Source organism: Geospiza fortis, unplaced genomic scaffold, assembly GCF_000277835.1.
Source record: "Geospiza fortis unplaced genomic scaffold, GeoFor_1.0 scaffold81, whole genome shotgun sequence".
NCBI lineage: Eukaryota > Metazoa > Chordata > Aves > Passeriformes > Thraupidae > Geospiza > Geospiza fortis.
This window is the reverse complement of record NW_005054318.1, coordinates 1,459,284-1,475,521: the sequence shown is the minus strand read 5'-3', so window position 1 is coordinate 1,475,521 and position 16,238 is coordinate 1,459,284. Positions and strand designations below refer to the sequence as shown.

General features: G+C 46.0%; 1 protein-coding gene across 7 annotated transcripts in view; it reads right to left on the bottom strand.

The window, feature by feature from the left end:
* Window positions 1-11,570: 11,570 nt before the first annotated feature.
* Window positions 11,571-16,238, bottom strand: part of PUM2 (pumilio RNA binding family member 2) — a 69,253-nt gene continuing 64,585 nt past the window's right edge. For all 7 annotated transcript variants that reach the window (XM_014306747.2, XM_014306748.2, XM_014306743.2 and 4 more), the window contains 2 exons: window positions 15,205-15,397; window positions 11,571-14,479 (listed from right to left, as the gene is read on the bottom strand). In XM_014306747.2, the coding sequence (XP_014162222.1) occupies window positions 14,348-14,479; window positions 15,205-15,397 (325 nt within the window). In that variant the 3' untranslated portion in view covers window positions 11,571-14,347. The remainder of the gene's footprint in view (window positions 14,480-15,204; window positions 15,398-16,238) is intronic.

The following is a 16,238-nucleotide window of genomic DNA, read 5'->3' as shown; positions in this document are numbered from 1 at the left end:
AAAATTCGTGTCTGGGGTAGTGAGGTGTCTTCCCTCCTGCCCTCGGGTCCCCGGGGCCGGCCCCACAGCCTCTGCCCGTGCCTTCGTGCACGCGTTTTTCTGCTGCTCGGAACGGGATTTCTGGCAGCGTAAAATGCTGTGAGAAGTTTGCGGCAAAAAATGCCGCTTTGAAAGAAGCGCCCTCCTGCAACTCGCCCTTTTTTTTTCTGGAGTTAAAAGCGACTTCAGTGCTGCTGTGGCTTGGTCTTCGCACGTCCCACCGAGGATGGCAAAAATGAGGCGACAACCATCCAGCAAAAACACACTGCAGGACGAATTGTATCACCCTTCCACGGGGTCAGGGCTGGAGTTCCTGTTCCAGTCCATTCATTTGTCTTGTTTTATTTTCTCTGCTTGTGCCAGCACATGTTGAAATGTTTGCTATAAACAATGCAGCTGAATGTGTGTGCAAATATTATTTAGAAAAAAAAGAAAGCAGTTTTTAGGAACTTTTACAGCTGCTGGAAGCTGTAGCAGCACACACTGGCCATATGGCCAATAGGCACAGCATGGCCATGGCACAGCTGGATGGATGAGGGATGTGGTTAAGGCTGCAGCTGCTGGGCCCTGCTGCCCTGGAGCTGCTGGGGAGAGGGGTAACCAAAAAAGAGCCTTAACTGGTGTTTCTTGGTTGCTCTGGAGGCTCTCGGTGGGTGTTGGTCAATCTGTGCCAGATCCAGGATCCCTTCCCACAGCTGTACCCCAAAGGCTTTGTAGCCCTAATTGGATATTCAATGTGGCTAAAACTGTTGAGATTTTATCACATCTTTAATTACCTTGCTTTCTTTCCCTCTCTCTTAAATTACTCATGCAGCTTCTACCACCCCACCTTTCCCTCACGTGAGCAGTGGCCACCAGATTCTTCTTCCTGCCATGTCTTGGACCTGGTGCCACCAGAACATTGGACATGAGACTTTTGGGACAGGGCTTGGGTCAGAGGTGCTTGGTGCTGGGGTCTGCAGAGCACAAGGCTGAAAATGTCATCCAGACTTGATGGGCGAGTGGTGACATCCATCTGTGTGGTCATTACTGGGAATCAGAAAGTGTATGCTTGGCACAGCCAGCCTTCTCAGCAGATTTTGATGGATCAGGGGTCATTTTGGCCAAGGCTGCATCTGGTGGACCCTGGCAGCACACTGGAGGGAGGGAACACTTCCAGAGCACTCCTGAGAGCAGTGGCAAGCACTACTGGTGTTGAGTGGCACTGGGTTTCATGCCAGCGTGGGCCTGTGTGTGTCCTCAATCAAATAGGACTGTGGTGCTTCTTGTTGGATTGGCCAGGAAAGGTTTAGAGCATGATTGGGATGTTCTGGTTGGGATCTGTGAATGGGGTGAGAGAAGAACAATGCAGTGTTTGGAAGCCAAGTGTTTTCAGTGACATTCCCGTGCCCTCCGCTTGATCATTGAAGCATGTTAAGTATTGTGGTTTCAGTCAAAAGAACTCCATGCTGAAAAGCCAGATGAGACTTGTATGGAGAGGAGTTTCTTGGCAGCCTGGAGCTCAGGGGATCATAGGAGCTTGTTGCCTCTGCCCAGTACAGTGGAGCTGTGGGGATTTCCCAGAATTGGATCAAGGGCTTCCAGCAGTGTAGCCCAATTGAACTCAGTCTCCTTGGGGAAAAGGAGCTGGTTTGAACTGTGTGCTGCCATGGGAAGAGAGGAAACACAGCCATGGGAGGAATCCTGCTCACTGCTTCTGCCACCACCAGAGGCGAGCCAGGAGCAGGGATGGCAACTGCTGCTGTTGGGCAACCACCACCCTTCTGCAATGGGCTCTGGAGGAGAAGCCATTGTCCCCTGCCCCGATGAATGTGAGTGTCACACAGCAGCAGGAGCTGCCTGCCTGGCTTGCCAGGTGTCAGAGCCACCCACAGTAGTGTGTGAGGATATGCCGCTGCTACTCTGTGTCCTCACCTCAAGCTGCACATCAGCAGCAGTGCAGCCTGCAGAGCAGGTGACTGATGGATGGCTCCTGAAGCCTGGTGCCGTGTGTCCTTAGATGGCTCATTAATGGTCTGTGACCAGGTGGGGTAGTGTTAGAAAAAGGGTTAGATTCTGCTTTGAGTTCCTTAACAAGGGCTGAACTGTACCTGTGGCATCAAGCTGGACAGACTTACACATCACATCTCAATGATTTCATCAGCTGACAAACTCGTTTAAGTATGCTACAGCCAGACATCTTGGGATGGAGAAGAAAAATATATTCCCTAACACACAGTGGGAGGCTATGCAAGTATTGAGATTGCTGTAAGTGTCCAGGCTGCCCACCTGCTGAGGTTACAGCTCACTGCTCACATGTGCTATTTCTGGTTGGCTTCAGGTAGCTGGCTTCTGAGGTGATGGTTACCATTTTCCTCGTTGTTGTTTTTGTGACAGAGAAAGAAGTCTGGTTTTCCCCCTGTGTGGTAGCTCAGTTGGCTAAAGGGGATCTGTAAGAACAGGAAACCCACAGTGTGTGTTTCACTTCTCAGGTATAAGATGTAAGCAAGGCTTTAGGTGAAACCCTGAATTTCAGTGGTGATTGCTGAACAGCACAGAGAGGAAAGAGGGTGCCTCTGGACATATGGGGTAGTAACAGGATGTTAAATATATTTAGTTAAAAGCATTCAGATTCAGTCTGCCCTAGAAACTTATCGGAGTGAGGTGGGAGATGCACCCAAAAAAAAGGGATGGTGTCTGGGAAGGGCAAAGTACTGTCACTGACAGTTCCTTCAACGTCAGGGTTTTTCCCATGCATGATGCCCAAGAATGGTGAGCTGACAACAAGCTTTGATCAGTGAGCTGATACCTGTAGATGGAAGAGGAAGGATTGTCCTGACAGGAGTAGGTTAGGACAGTGTGACTGGTGACCTATTTGGAGACTGTGTAGACCAGGAAGACTTGCAAAGTTTCATTTGCTGCTAGCTTGGAGCTTCTCCTTCCTCTTTCAAGTTCCTCAGGCCAGTGCCTCTATTATCCATGGCCCACACCACATCCTTCTCTTTCTAACTCCATGCAGTAACAAAGGAGCAATCTGCCCAGCCATTAAACCAATACAAGCATTAAGAATGAGTCTGAAGAGGAAGCTAGCTGGATCTTCAGCCTCAGATTACCAAGATCTTGTCTGCCAGAGTGCAACATTTGGCGTCCAGCCATTGTGCTACTCGTCTTCTGGGTCCCAGACACAGGGGCCATTGCTCACTAGGTCCCCTATTCACCAGGCCATTTCTCTTTGTTCAGGCTGGTGGCACCAAATACAATTAGCTCTTCCTATCTCCTTGCATGCCTTGGCAAATTCTGTGCCTTTTGGTTTGGGCGTCCTTTTGCACTGATGTAGAAATAATTGATTCTGACCCTTTCACATGCAGCTGTGACTTGCAGCAGGATCACCTGAACGCACCCAGTTTGCTTGCACAGTGATATCTGATTTTGCCTGTTCTGTCCAGCCGCCTTTGCAGTGAGTCAGACGCCTCTGAGCAATCCCATCTCCTCCTGGCTTGCACTGCCAGGAAGTGAGAGACCGGAGGAGACTCCCTGTGGCCCACCCTAAGGTGTGGAGTGTGCAGTTAGCCTGAGGCCATGTCTGCTCTGATCTCCTTTCTTCTCCTGGTGCAATGCTCTCATGGAAAGGATGACCTTGCTTACTTGGACAAGAATAAATCTTGTAAAAAATCAGAGGTTGGGGTTTATTTCCACTTAAACAATGCAAAGTGTAATGGTCCAAGTGTTAGGGTAGCAGTAGTGTTGGCTTTATACTTCCTAATTGAATCAACTTGGCTGCCTCTCCCAAGAGTTTGCTGACCTTTTTCTTTCTCCTCTATCCCTTTTCCCTTTGTTCTGCTAGTGAGAACTTCTGTGTGGACACTGAAAACTACATATAAATATGTCTGTGCCACTAACCAAATAATTCTTGACCTAATTAAGCAGAGCTTCCTTTGGCAAAAGCTCAGCTGGCAGTGGCATGCCACTTTTGTGATAGTTTTCATAAACAGCTGTAATGAAAGCAGCTGCATTGCTTTGATGCTGCATGTGAGGGCCTGGTAGGATCCTGCATGCTCATTCCAGAGAGCCTCAGAGCTGGATTTTGGGGGCTGGTGCATGAAAACCTACGGAGGGGTTTCCCATTAGCCTGCAGTTACACGGGTGTTGCCCACAAGAAAAGACTGACTCGCTCTCTCTTAATGAGGCCTTTTCCTGTAGTACTGGATGCTGCTTTCACTGTTCAACAATTTTCGCCCACCACTTTCAGACCTTGTGGACTAGGCAGGTATTTCTGAAAGCACTCACCTGAATAACCACTTTTTTTGTTGTTCTTTCCCTTGCCCAGGGAGATGCTCTGCTGCCTTTCTGTGATGCTCTTACCCGTGGTCAGCTCAGGGCAGCTCACTCATGGTGACTCATGCTGGTTTGCAGTGCGTGATCCCTCGACCTCCGTGACCCTAAATAATTTGAGCACAGAATGGGATTTGTCCTGGCATGAAAATGAGCATGGAGAGAAGGGTATCATGACTCCCAGGAACATACAGGCAGGCAGTGCTGGGAGCTTTGGAGAAAAGGCAAGCAGCACAGGGAGGACAGAGCTAACCTGTTTCCACAGCACCCCCTGCTTGGTACCTGCTGCCTTCTCCTCTGGCAGCCACCCTGCTCCTCCAGGGGAGGTTTCCACTGATCCTGTGGTTGCCCTGGGGACAGGACCTTTCTTCATGTGTTCACTGGAGAAGTGCTGAGAAGAAGTTTTTCAGATTGCCTGAGTTGCACATGCTCTGACCATGAGAGAAGTTGGACCCTGTACAGCTGCCTGCCACCCTGCAAAATAGGAACTGTGATACTGGTGCTTTTATAGTTCCTCAATAAGTGACAATAAAATATGTGTATTTTTAATCCTACAGCTGGCTCTGGCAGTGTCACAGAGACCCATTATTTGCCTGGGGGAGATGGGGACTCCAGATCAAATGAGATTTAATCTCTTGTCAAAGGCCTCCTGTATTTTCTCTGTATTCCTTTATTGTCCTGATTTGCTGTAGAGGCTTATGCTCTATCTTATGATAGGTTATACTTGAATAACTTGCACAGAACTTTAATAAAAGTTCTCCTTGTGGAATGTGGTCCCTGTTCCTCTCTGGCCATACCCAACATACAACATACCCCTATCAGTTTTTGCACAAACTAGAGCGGTACTCCTTGTCAAAAAGTTCCAAATGAAGGAAAAAATGGAAGTGTTTTAGCCAAAATATTTGCCAAAGTATTTGGTCCACATGAAACATGTTGACTATAAGTTTCAAGACTGCCACCTTTAAACAGCCAAGTGTCTTGAGTTAGGTGTTTCTGCTGCATGGAGAATTTGAGTAAGCACGTTTAACTTCAGGAATTCTGCCAAAGCAGGTTTAATACTCCTACGTATGCAAAAAAGCTGGTCTTGGGAGAAGCAGATGCTGCAGCAGAGCAGTTGTGAGAGCAGGGCTAGGCTGCATCAGAGATTTTAGTTCCATTTCAGTAACAGCTGATTAGAATAGATATGTGGAACATTGTAAAAAATACTGTTGTTTTTTTTATGTATTCATCAAGCTGAGGTGATCTGGACCCCAGACTGGCTGAAGGTCTTTGAGGAATGATGGCTCTGGGGCCAGCCACAGATTTTACCATTTCCTCTTGCCACCAGTGGTGACTAAGTGGTGAAATTGATACGACACAACACACAGGTTTTCTTCCTGATTAACCAAACGGATGCATCTCGCTGCAATTATCACCCTTCACTTAGCATTTCAAGGCCACTTACCCCCTCCCGCAGGCGTCGGCAGCCCTGGCTGAGGGCTGAGTGCAGTCACTCCTGGCCGACCCCTCCAGGCGGTGCCAAGTGCCTCCCGGCCCTGGCTGTCAGAGCATTGATTCACCACCGATCCCACCCATCCTGCCTCATCTCTCATCTCTCATCCTGGCTCCCGGGGGTGGGGAAGCCCCTACCCCGGGTGGGGATGCTCCTACCCCTGGTGGATCGGTGCTGCAGGGGTGGTGCAGGTGCAAAGCTGAGGCAGAGACTGAGCTGTGGTCCAGTGTCTGCCTGCCAGCACCTTCCTGTGGCTGAGCCACCTCCATGGGGGCATCTGTCCCACTGGGGACGGGCACAGGGCCACAGGGAGCAGGGCAGGGGCACAGCAGGGCACATACATGGGTGAGGAGCAGGAGGGAAGGAGGGGAGCTGTAACCCTGTAACCCTGTAGCGGTTACCGGGCTGTAACCCCGATTGGGCAGTGGGGAGGTTCCTGCACTGCTGACCCACATATCTGTGGGGAAGAGAAAGCTGTGGGTTTACCACGGGTTTCAGCTTACCGTGGAATGTATGCCTGGTGCCTGCTCCACTATGACAGCACTGACTTTGGGTGAACAAAGATATTTGCAACAGGGAGTGAACACAGATATTTTAATTGCTTCATATTTTATTCTCGTTTGTTTCCGTTTTTTTTAGTTTGGTTTCTTTTTAGCTGACTGTGAAATTAGCGGTACTTCACAGGAGGGCCTGGAATGAAGGTTTTGCAATGCATAAAGTGTCTTTTTACTATTATTACTATATTATGTACTTTTTAAAAGCATCATTTGGTTTTCAAGGTGCTCCTTCTGCCTTCCCCTCCCCTTCTCCCATTATTTGTAATCCAAAAGGTCCTTATGATTGTTTATTGCACTGTGATTGCAGAAGTTTTGTGTGTGTGTGTAGATGTAGATGCTTTATTTTACCACCTCTCATCCCATTCCATTCTTCAGTATAAAATTGTTCTCACTCCCACTCCCAACAAACCCTTAGGGGCTAGTCCTGCCTTCTCTTCCCTCCCTCCCTTCTCTTCTTCCTCCTTTTAACCATTGATTTTTAAAATGTTGCTTACTGATTCCTGGTATGTGCTAGGTGAAGAGACCAACTGTGTATATCAAGGTGTCCAGTGCCATCTAAGACGTTCTGCTGGAATAGAAGGTTTGGCTGAGGCAAGCTCCTAGGGAATGTTTCCCTGCCCTGCCCAGGTGTCTTGGATGCTCAAGGGTTCCTCCAATGGCACCAGATCCCTAAGTATGCAATAGGATCTGTTCCCAGTGGATGAGTCTGCCTGGGAGCATCCACATTTGAACAGATTTGGTTTTAAACTGGGATGGTATTTCCCCCATAGCTGCATGGCCCTGTGGGGGTATCCCTTCTGCAAGTGGCTAGTGAGGGCTGTGCAGCACTTCACAGAAATGTGGGCTGGGTTGAACACCCTGATCAGACCTCTGGACTTTTGGCTCCCTGCATGTGGAGGGGGTGGCACATGGGGTAGGGCTGCATGACAGACCCTTTCCCTGCAGCATGTGAACTTGTATGACTCCCAAACTGGGATGAATAATCAAACCCTTAGTTCTCATGAGACACATGATGTTTCAAGGAAACAGGAGACATCATGTGAGTTTTGGAGTACTTAAGATGGTGAGCTTTCATACAAAAAGGCTTTTTAAGAGCCAAATGGCCCACTTGAAAGAGATCAGTGTATAGCTTGGATCTCTGATAGGGCTGAACTCTGCTCCATTCATCCACCCCTCCATGCAAGGGGTTGGAATGAACTCTGTGATTTGCACTGAGTTTGCCCGTCCTCAGCTCCTCAGCCCAGCTTCAGCCCTCTGATTCTTGCTTACTGAGTGATTGCTGTGGTTATTGTACCAGCCTCTGGATCCAGTTCCCACACAGGTGTGGAGCAAGGAACAGCATCTAGGCAGACCTAGGCAAAGGGGCTGAATCCCTCTCCAAGATCCAACCTGTATGAACAGATGGCCTCCCAAAACCTCTCCTCCTGAACTGATCCTGTGCAGGGAGGAATGGAAATACTTTCTGATGTTGTATTTTAGCTGTCTTAGAGAAAGGGAGATAAGGTTTACTTATACAGGGGAGGAAAGAGGAGTCTTCATTCCCACCAGGGAACCTCGAATTTTTGATCCTCCAGTTTAGACAGGGAATGGGGTGCCTATATTTGGGAGAAGAGAATATAGCTGTGAAATGTGCTGTCATCATCTCCTTTGCTAGCCAGTGCTTTCTGCCACCACCTGTGTGTGCCTGCCACCACCTGTGTGTTCCCTTGCCGTAACACTTCCCTTCTTTGTTCCCATTAGCCCTCAGTGAGCAGTTGTATGTTTTTGGAGATCTTTACTTTGATACCTGCAATTGTTCTGCTTCCCCAACACTGAGGGAAGCCCTTTGACAGGAGCAGACAGTGGCTTCGCAGCCTGAGAAGGCTCAGCCAACATCACCTGTAAGGAAAGGGAGCTCAGCAGGCTTGGCCAATGTCCCCCAGTGCCCACGGGTGACACTCCTGTGTGGCACTCAGGTACTGGGGCAGCTCTGCTGCTGTGGGTACGACCTGCAGAGCGTTTGTGAAGCTGCAGCGTGTGAACCTGCCCTGTGATCAGCAGACAAGCAGGCAGTCCTCCCCCAGCCTCCAGCACCTGAGCACGGCTGTGCTGGGGCAGGGCTGCCTCGCTCCCCGAGGCTGGGCTGGGAAAAGATCCAGCAGCCAGGCTGAGGAAGGGCTGCGGTGCTGTGCGGCTGCCAGGAAATCTGAGCCCTCCAGGCAGGTCTGAAGCTCAAACGAAGCTCATTAGGGCTCAGTTATGTGAGGGGTTTCTCCCCGCCCACCCGGTGTTCTTGCACACCAGCTGTGTCACCTCCAATGTGCCCCGGCTCTTGTTTGCACATCTGGGGAGTTTGGGGTTGGGTAGGCACTGTGCAAGCAGAAGAGCAAGAGACAGAAGGCCTCCTGTGCCCAGAGTACTGATGCTGGTGAGAAGCAGAACGTTTTATTCCAATGTTTGTTCTTATTAATGAAAGAAAGAGGGTCTTTAGAAAAGGTCTTCCTGCATTTCAGCTGCCTTTTATAAAGCCTCTGGAAAGTTTCCAGTCTTATAATGATGGGGGAATGCTGCTCCCGAGATATATTTTGCATTAAGTGAGTCTGGGAGAATCGAGGTGGAGACAAGGATCTCAGGCGCAGAACTTCCAACTCCCACCTGCGTGCTTTAGGAGTCATGCTCCATCTTGTGCTCTTTGTGATGCAATGAATGGTTCGAGCTGTGCTAAAAGCCCAGCCCAAATTTAGGAGTAGAAAGTAAACCCGCCCAGCTCCTTGTGGTGAGGAAAATGCTTGTGAAATGAGGGAGGTGGGTTCAAAACCCTGAGGCTGGTAATGGAAACTAATTCAAGCATCTCGTTTGCTGGGCAAGTTCCCTAACCACAGAGCGAGCCTGCAGAGGGAGCAGGCTCCGTCCAACGGAGGAAACGCCCGTGCACCTCCTCACTGAGGAGCACCAGCAGTTATAGTGGAGGCAAGTCATGCTATGCAGAGGATAAGTCCGACGTCTCCGATTCGGTTGTAGAGTACGGCTTGGAGGGCGGCAGTGTTAGCTTCTGCTCGGCCGTGTCATCAGCTGATTAGTAGGAAGGATATGATTCTGACTCCTTCTCAGCCGATGAATAGGACAAATAGGTTGTTGGCGATGATTAGAATGAGTATGGCGATTAGGAAGAATAGTAGGTAGGTGAAGAATTTTGTGATGTAGGGGTCTGAGGCTATGTATCATGATGCGAATTGTAGGATGGATCATGACACGAATAGTGCAATGGGGAAGAAGGTGAGGGAGTAAAAGTCTATTTTTAGGCTGATAGGGATTTTGAAGTTAGTGATGAATTTTCATTCTCATAGAGAGGTGAGGCTTTCTGTCCCTGAGTAAATGTAGATTGTTATGGGGACTAGGCTGATTAGAAAGGAGGTTTTGACTGTGTTTGTGATTGTGGTTTTGTGATTGGTTTTTCCTATCCCTCCCTGCCTCGGTGCAGGGTGGTCTCTCCCCCACCTCACAGCCTCTGTGTTCTGACACTAATGTGCGATGTTGGGATCTGGTTCATTCTCCTGGCCAAAGCAGTTACTGCCTTTCCTGCACTAGCTCAGGAAGGCCCACGTCCTGTATCAGCTCTGGAGGACTATCAACACTGGATGGACAGACATCCTTCCATCCTTTCCACGTGTGACTCTTTCTGTGACAACAGTTCTGGCTTTTAACCCCTTCTGGTGATGGAGTTGGGGTGGCCTGGGGTGCTCTGCTGCACAGGAGAACAAACACCCCAGGCTCACTCCGCAGCATCTCTCAGATTGTCTCTTCCTGGGTGGCAGGATCTATGCTTGCCGAGTTCTCCTACACCTCCCTAGCCCAACATCAGGAACCAAGCAGAGCCCCAAGAGGGATATATCCCTGACAGGAACCAAGCTTCCTCATTCCCAAGCCAAGAGGTGCTTGAATCAGCATCCTTTGGGCACAGATAGTGCCTGTGTATCTGAAACTGTTTGGGCTGAGTGAAGCACTGCCTGTAGCTCATCACATCGGCGCTGCCCACAGACTAATGACACTTAGGTGGTACTGGCAGCTTGGAATGACGTGAACCGCTGTGTTAACAAACCAACAGCCACTCCTGCCCTGCCGCGGGCTGCAACAGCTCAGACCACACAGCTCATGGTGCTCCCCTTTCCTTCCTCAAGCAGCAGAACTGTGTCACCACGGGGGCAGGGTCTGCCACTCTCAGGACACAGGATGCTCAGGCACCGCTCCATGCAGAACTCCTCACTGGAGTGCTGTGGCCACCCTGGCTGCAGGGGCAGTGCTGCTCTGTCCTTTGCCCTGAGTTTTCCCCCCAGGTGCATGACTTGCATGCAATCTGCAGTTTCAATGACCAGTCACTAGATGTTAAAATGCTTTTGCATTCTCTCAGCTTCCCCAATGACATAGTGGAGTTGTCATCACCCCACTGTTAACCCACTTTCCCAGTTATTGGAATGCTGAGCATCAAACACTCCCATGGAGCCCAACCTCACTGCTGTGCTGTGGTGAGCCATAAGCATCTCTCCAAATGCATGTCCCTTGGAGAAGAGAGAACAGTGACTAAATTGGTTTCTGAATTTGCATCAGCGTTTTTAAACGTCTACGCATTATGACCCCAAAACCTCAATTTTCTCCATGCTCTGATGGAAAAGGATGGAGGGATGGGCATTATGACTGTTCTGTCCACAGGGGCCCCTTAGGCGAGTTATTTCCCACCAGGCTCATTTCCTGTGCTGTCAGTCCACTTCACACCTTCAGCTAAAAATGGTCTTTTGCAAAACCTCCTGGGCAGTAACAGAAATGAGTGTGGATCCAGGGATGCCACAGAGTGCTAACAACCTCTTCTCTCATTTGAAAGCTCAAATGCTCCTGAACTCATCCTGCATCCAAGGATGTACTGATGCCTAGTTAAAGCTACAGCCTGGTGACAGTTCTTCACCAGGCTGTAGCTCTAACTAGGCATCAGTAAAGACAATGAATAAAATAGGAAGGTTTAGCTGCTCAAAAGCGCCCCTCTGAAAATTTAATTATCTAATCCAGGGTTCTTCAATAATTGCCCAATTCCCATCAGAAGAAGTGAGCGAGCACCTTCCTTCCCAAAGCTGAGCTCCACAGACACAGGTAAGTCACATGAGAATATGGCTGCTTTCCTACAGGAAAAACGCAAGACCAGATATATTTCACACAGTGTTATTCACACATTTTCATTTTGATTTTTACAGTATATACACGTGAACATTACATTATTCAATACGAGCCACCTGGAGTCAAACCTAATCAAACTGGTCCGTAAACAATCTATATCAAAAAGCAATACTTGAGCAAAAAGTCTAGTGGTTCTACCCAAACCCTAAAATAGTTGCAAGGAAATCCAGTGATTTTCATGTTCTTGGATAGAATTTGTGCACAAATGATCTCAAGAGAGCAAGTGGAAGATTATACTCAAGATATTGAAAGCACCAAGGATGACAGTTACAGGACTGTTTAAATTCAACCATGGCATGAGTGCTGCAGGGACATTATCAGTTTCTGCCTGGACATAACCAAAAGCCTGCTGTACTGTCTTAGGTGTTGGAAGTAATGCCGGCTCTGTGGATTATAACACACGGCACAGGTTCACAGGGTAAAGACAGTCACTGAGAATTGATGTGTCCAAAGAGTGGCTCAAAGTCATCCTTTGGGTGACTTACAGGAAAGCTCTGGCTCCAATGACTGGACTGGTACCTCTGGGGAGGAATTTTGTGAACTGCCATGCAAAAACTACTTGGCAATTAGAATTGTGCTTACTCAAAACAACGAGGCCTCCTACTTCACTTCATGCAGGCACTGGAAGTAGGCTGGAAGAGATTTTGCCATTTGCCTATCAAGGAGTTCTTACTACCATTAGAAACGCAGCGCCTCAGATGTCTGCTAGATAACAGTTATGTAACCCTGGTACCAACAGTAACATGACAGAATTCCTCATACAAGTTTGTACCACTACTATTTTCTTTCTCAAGATCACACCCCTACCAAAACAGCCTTTTATTTGATCAATGCTCAAGACGTTGTTTCCAAACTACCACGCTGATCAAAACTTTAGGTTAAGCCATCCAAATGAACATTTTACACAAAATACTTACTTCAACAACATACAAAGCACTTTCTTTATCTTTCAGAAACTGAATATACAAAGTAAGCTTTTTCCAAAATATTTCCATAGGCAAAGGATTAAAAAGGATTTTAATTATACACATATGGTCACAATTCTGCCTTAAAAAGATCATTGGGAAATGTACATAAGGCCGCTTGTATATGTACATCATCTTTATGTTACTGTTACAATGTCATATGTCCAGAGAAAAAAATCGACAGTATCATACATATTTGCTTTACGCTGCGAGAAGGCTATTCAAAAATACAGTACTCTTCTGTACAAAAAATTCATGCCACATTTATTAAGATGGAAGAAGCATTGGTTTCTGTAATAACCAAATATTTCAGTCCACTTCTTACTATGCTTATTTATCCTGATTTAAAATTTGAACAGATTGATTTCCCAAAGTGTCCATATGAACAGATTCAACAGCTATGTTATAAACAAAACATAATGTTTCTCACAATAGATAAAAAGAAAGCCGGTTAATATTTTTGAAACCATATAAAGATAGAATTTTAAAAAAATCACTCTTGATTTGCTGAAATAAATTTACATTATACAACACTATATGCCGGGGGAAAGAAGGGAATGAGGATATGAATATACACTAAAATGCAAATTTTTGTCCCAAAAAGGAGTAAAACAAATTACATTTACAGCATGAAGGTTTACAAATGTACATCTGTACAACCAAGGTAAGCATCACTACTAAATTAGCAAGGCTTTGTAATAAACATCGAAACGAGAGATTTGTTTTCAAACTGTAAACTTACACCTATTAACTACACGTATACAATGCATATATTTATAGGAAGCAAAAAGCTATCTGAATATTTAATCAATCATGCTTAAATGTTGAGCTATCAAGTTTACTTTTCAGTGGCCCCTTCTCTTTATCATTACCTATTTTTTGCATCTACAGTGAGAAAGCAAAATAAATGCTCAACACTTTCAAATCCTTACAATTCTATATGCAAAATAAAAAAATACGTATCTCTACTCTTCCTGCATTGTAAAACTGACTGTAAAGTTAATACAGGTTCACTCCTTTTCCAACAGAGTACTTTGCTGAATGGAAGTACCACCATCATTTTAATCCCTCTACCTTGTACAACAATTAAATATATAAGTATATACAGCACTTTATTTTTAATACATCGCTAGAGAAAACCTTAGGGCATGATTTAAAAAAACCTGTATCCACAGCAAGTGCCAAAACCTAGTCTTTTAAAGTTTCCATTGTTCTGTTCTTCCCTACTTTAATTTGCTGTGCCCTGTTTGTTATTTGGATAGGATGTTGTGAACCACCAAAATACAACTTAACTTTTCAACATGTTAAATAATGTTTATGCAGCTGATCAATTTTAATCTGGTATAAAAGACTTCACACAAAAGGGAAAAATAAGGTTTAATTCTATATACAACTCTATAAACCTGTTGTGCTATGATGCTGGGTAGACCTACCAGATTGCAAGCCAGTGTATTAAAAGAATACTGTACTTTTTCCCTTTAAAAACTATTTCAGTGACTTTACAAGGTAAAAATTTACAAAATATGTGACAGCTATTTTGATACAATTACATCATATACAGGCATTCTGTGCTTTGCCAGCCATCCAATCTGATAGGTCTCCGGATCAGGGCTGGAGATTTTTTTTAACAATTCACTCCCCAAAAATATACACAAGAATAAAAATTTTACAAATGGATGAACAAAGTCAATAAATAGATTTAAAAAAATCAGAACATTTAGAGTTAAGTTGTAGGTTTTGATAATTCACAATTTAATTTTTCTTCTGTTTCTCTTTGTCTTTTACAGCATCCCATTTGGTGGTCCACCAATTGGCCCCAGATCAGCACTGTTCTTCAGGTAATACTTCTCCAGCTTGGCCAGAATGTGTTTGCCATAGGTGTATTTACGCAGAGTCGTGATGTGGGGTCGAATCTGTAATAAGAAACACGTTTGGCTTTTTTAACATCCACACTTTTAAGTAAAGGTGACTACACTTTGAAAAAATATGCAAAAAGATGCCAGAAGCCTGTATTTCAAAGTGCTGGAAGTTTCTGGAAAAATGTAAAACTGGTGATTTTGACTCATCAAATAACTGATGTTCCTATTGCAGGAAAACGGAGGCAGTACTTTGTTGGAGAGCCCTGTTGGTGACTGGGGGAAGCAGAGCTCCTGCACGAATATCCTAGGCCCTGTGTTAAATAGCCTCTGGCCATCATGGCAACAGCACACTTCTCCATGTCTGGATATTCTTAAGTAGAAATGTGCCTGTGCTAGGAAATATGGGACTCTCTTTTTGGAGGAACTGCAGAGTGGATTTATACCCACAACCAGGAAATAAAAAGAGAAACCAGTATTTCTCCTGTTATATGAATAGTGATGACAGATACTGCATTTTCCTGTTAGAAGTATTTTCACATAAAAGGTGGCACAAAGACAGGAGATGATATCCAGCTATTGAAACTTTCCTTTCTTAGCTTAGTGCAGAGATCTGAATGTTTTCTCCTTTACCAAGCTCCACTGAATGTCATGGAGCTTGGTAAATGTCCTCAAGCTCTAGATTACTGAAGCGTTGAGTTTTACATCTGCAGGGAAAGGTGCTGTGGCAGAACAGCTATCCAGACATATTTCTGAATCCCTGCAAGCATGCACACCCATACCTTGTGCATGATGATCTTCCTCTGGGCGGGCTCGGCCATGTCGATCATCTTCTGCACGACATAGTTGGCATACTGGTCCTTCATCATGGTGTATAAGGCACTGTGCGGGCCGTCGTTCTGGCAGCACACCTCGTCGATCAGCAGGGCTCGCTCTGCGCGCGACGCGTGCGTCACGCACTTCTCCACCACATTGCTGAAAAAGAAGGCAAGTCCATGGTGGGACTGTGTGGCTGCATTTCTCCTCACAGAGAAAAGCAAGGCACAGCTTCCCAAGGATAAGTTCTGGGAATCGCAGCAAGGAACCTCAGAGAAAGAAAAAAACAATTCTTATCTCATTTACTGCTCCTGTTTTGGAACATGTGGAATGTTGTGGAAGATTATTTACCTGAAGGGAATTGGTGACTGGATTCTGGTGGGAGTGTTTTGATTCACTGACCTACTGAATCCACGTGTGTGTGTCGGGACTGTGGGCTGACAGTCACAGGATTCTGTTGAGTGCTTGTGCAGATTCAGTTTAGATGTAGTGTAATGTAGTATGGAATAATATAGTATAATAAAGTAATTATTTAGCCTTCTGATATCAAGGGAGTCAGATGCATAATTTCCTCCCTTTGTCAGGATTGCCTTGATTTCTGATAGGACTGGAGGTGTAACATTCTTTCAGGTAACTACTATCAATTTCTCGGGAAGTTTATCAGTTCTTAATGCCAGTAAAAGAGCATATAGCAAATACATCAATTCCTCATTTTCAAATTTCCAGTCTAATGACTGAGGAAGTTAGTCACCACATCACTATTACTTCATCCATGTGACAGGGTTATTTTCTGATTATCTGGTAGGAGAGATTTTTTCACTGAGCCTACATAGGTACACTGGACTTCAGGCTGCAGATGTGTTCTAGCACATCTATTTTGGTTATGGGCCCTTTGAAGACCCAACAGAGAATGCCAGGTATGAAGACTTCTGCTTTTTGAATAAATGCACTTTCCAAGAGCATGCCTACATCAGAGATTCCATCAAATATTCTTCTGTAG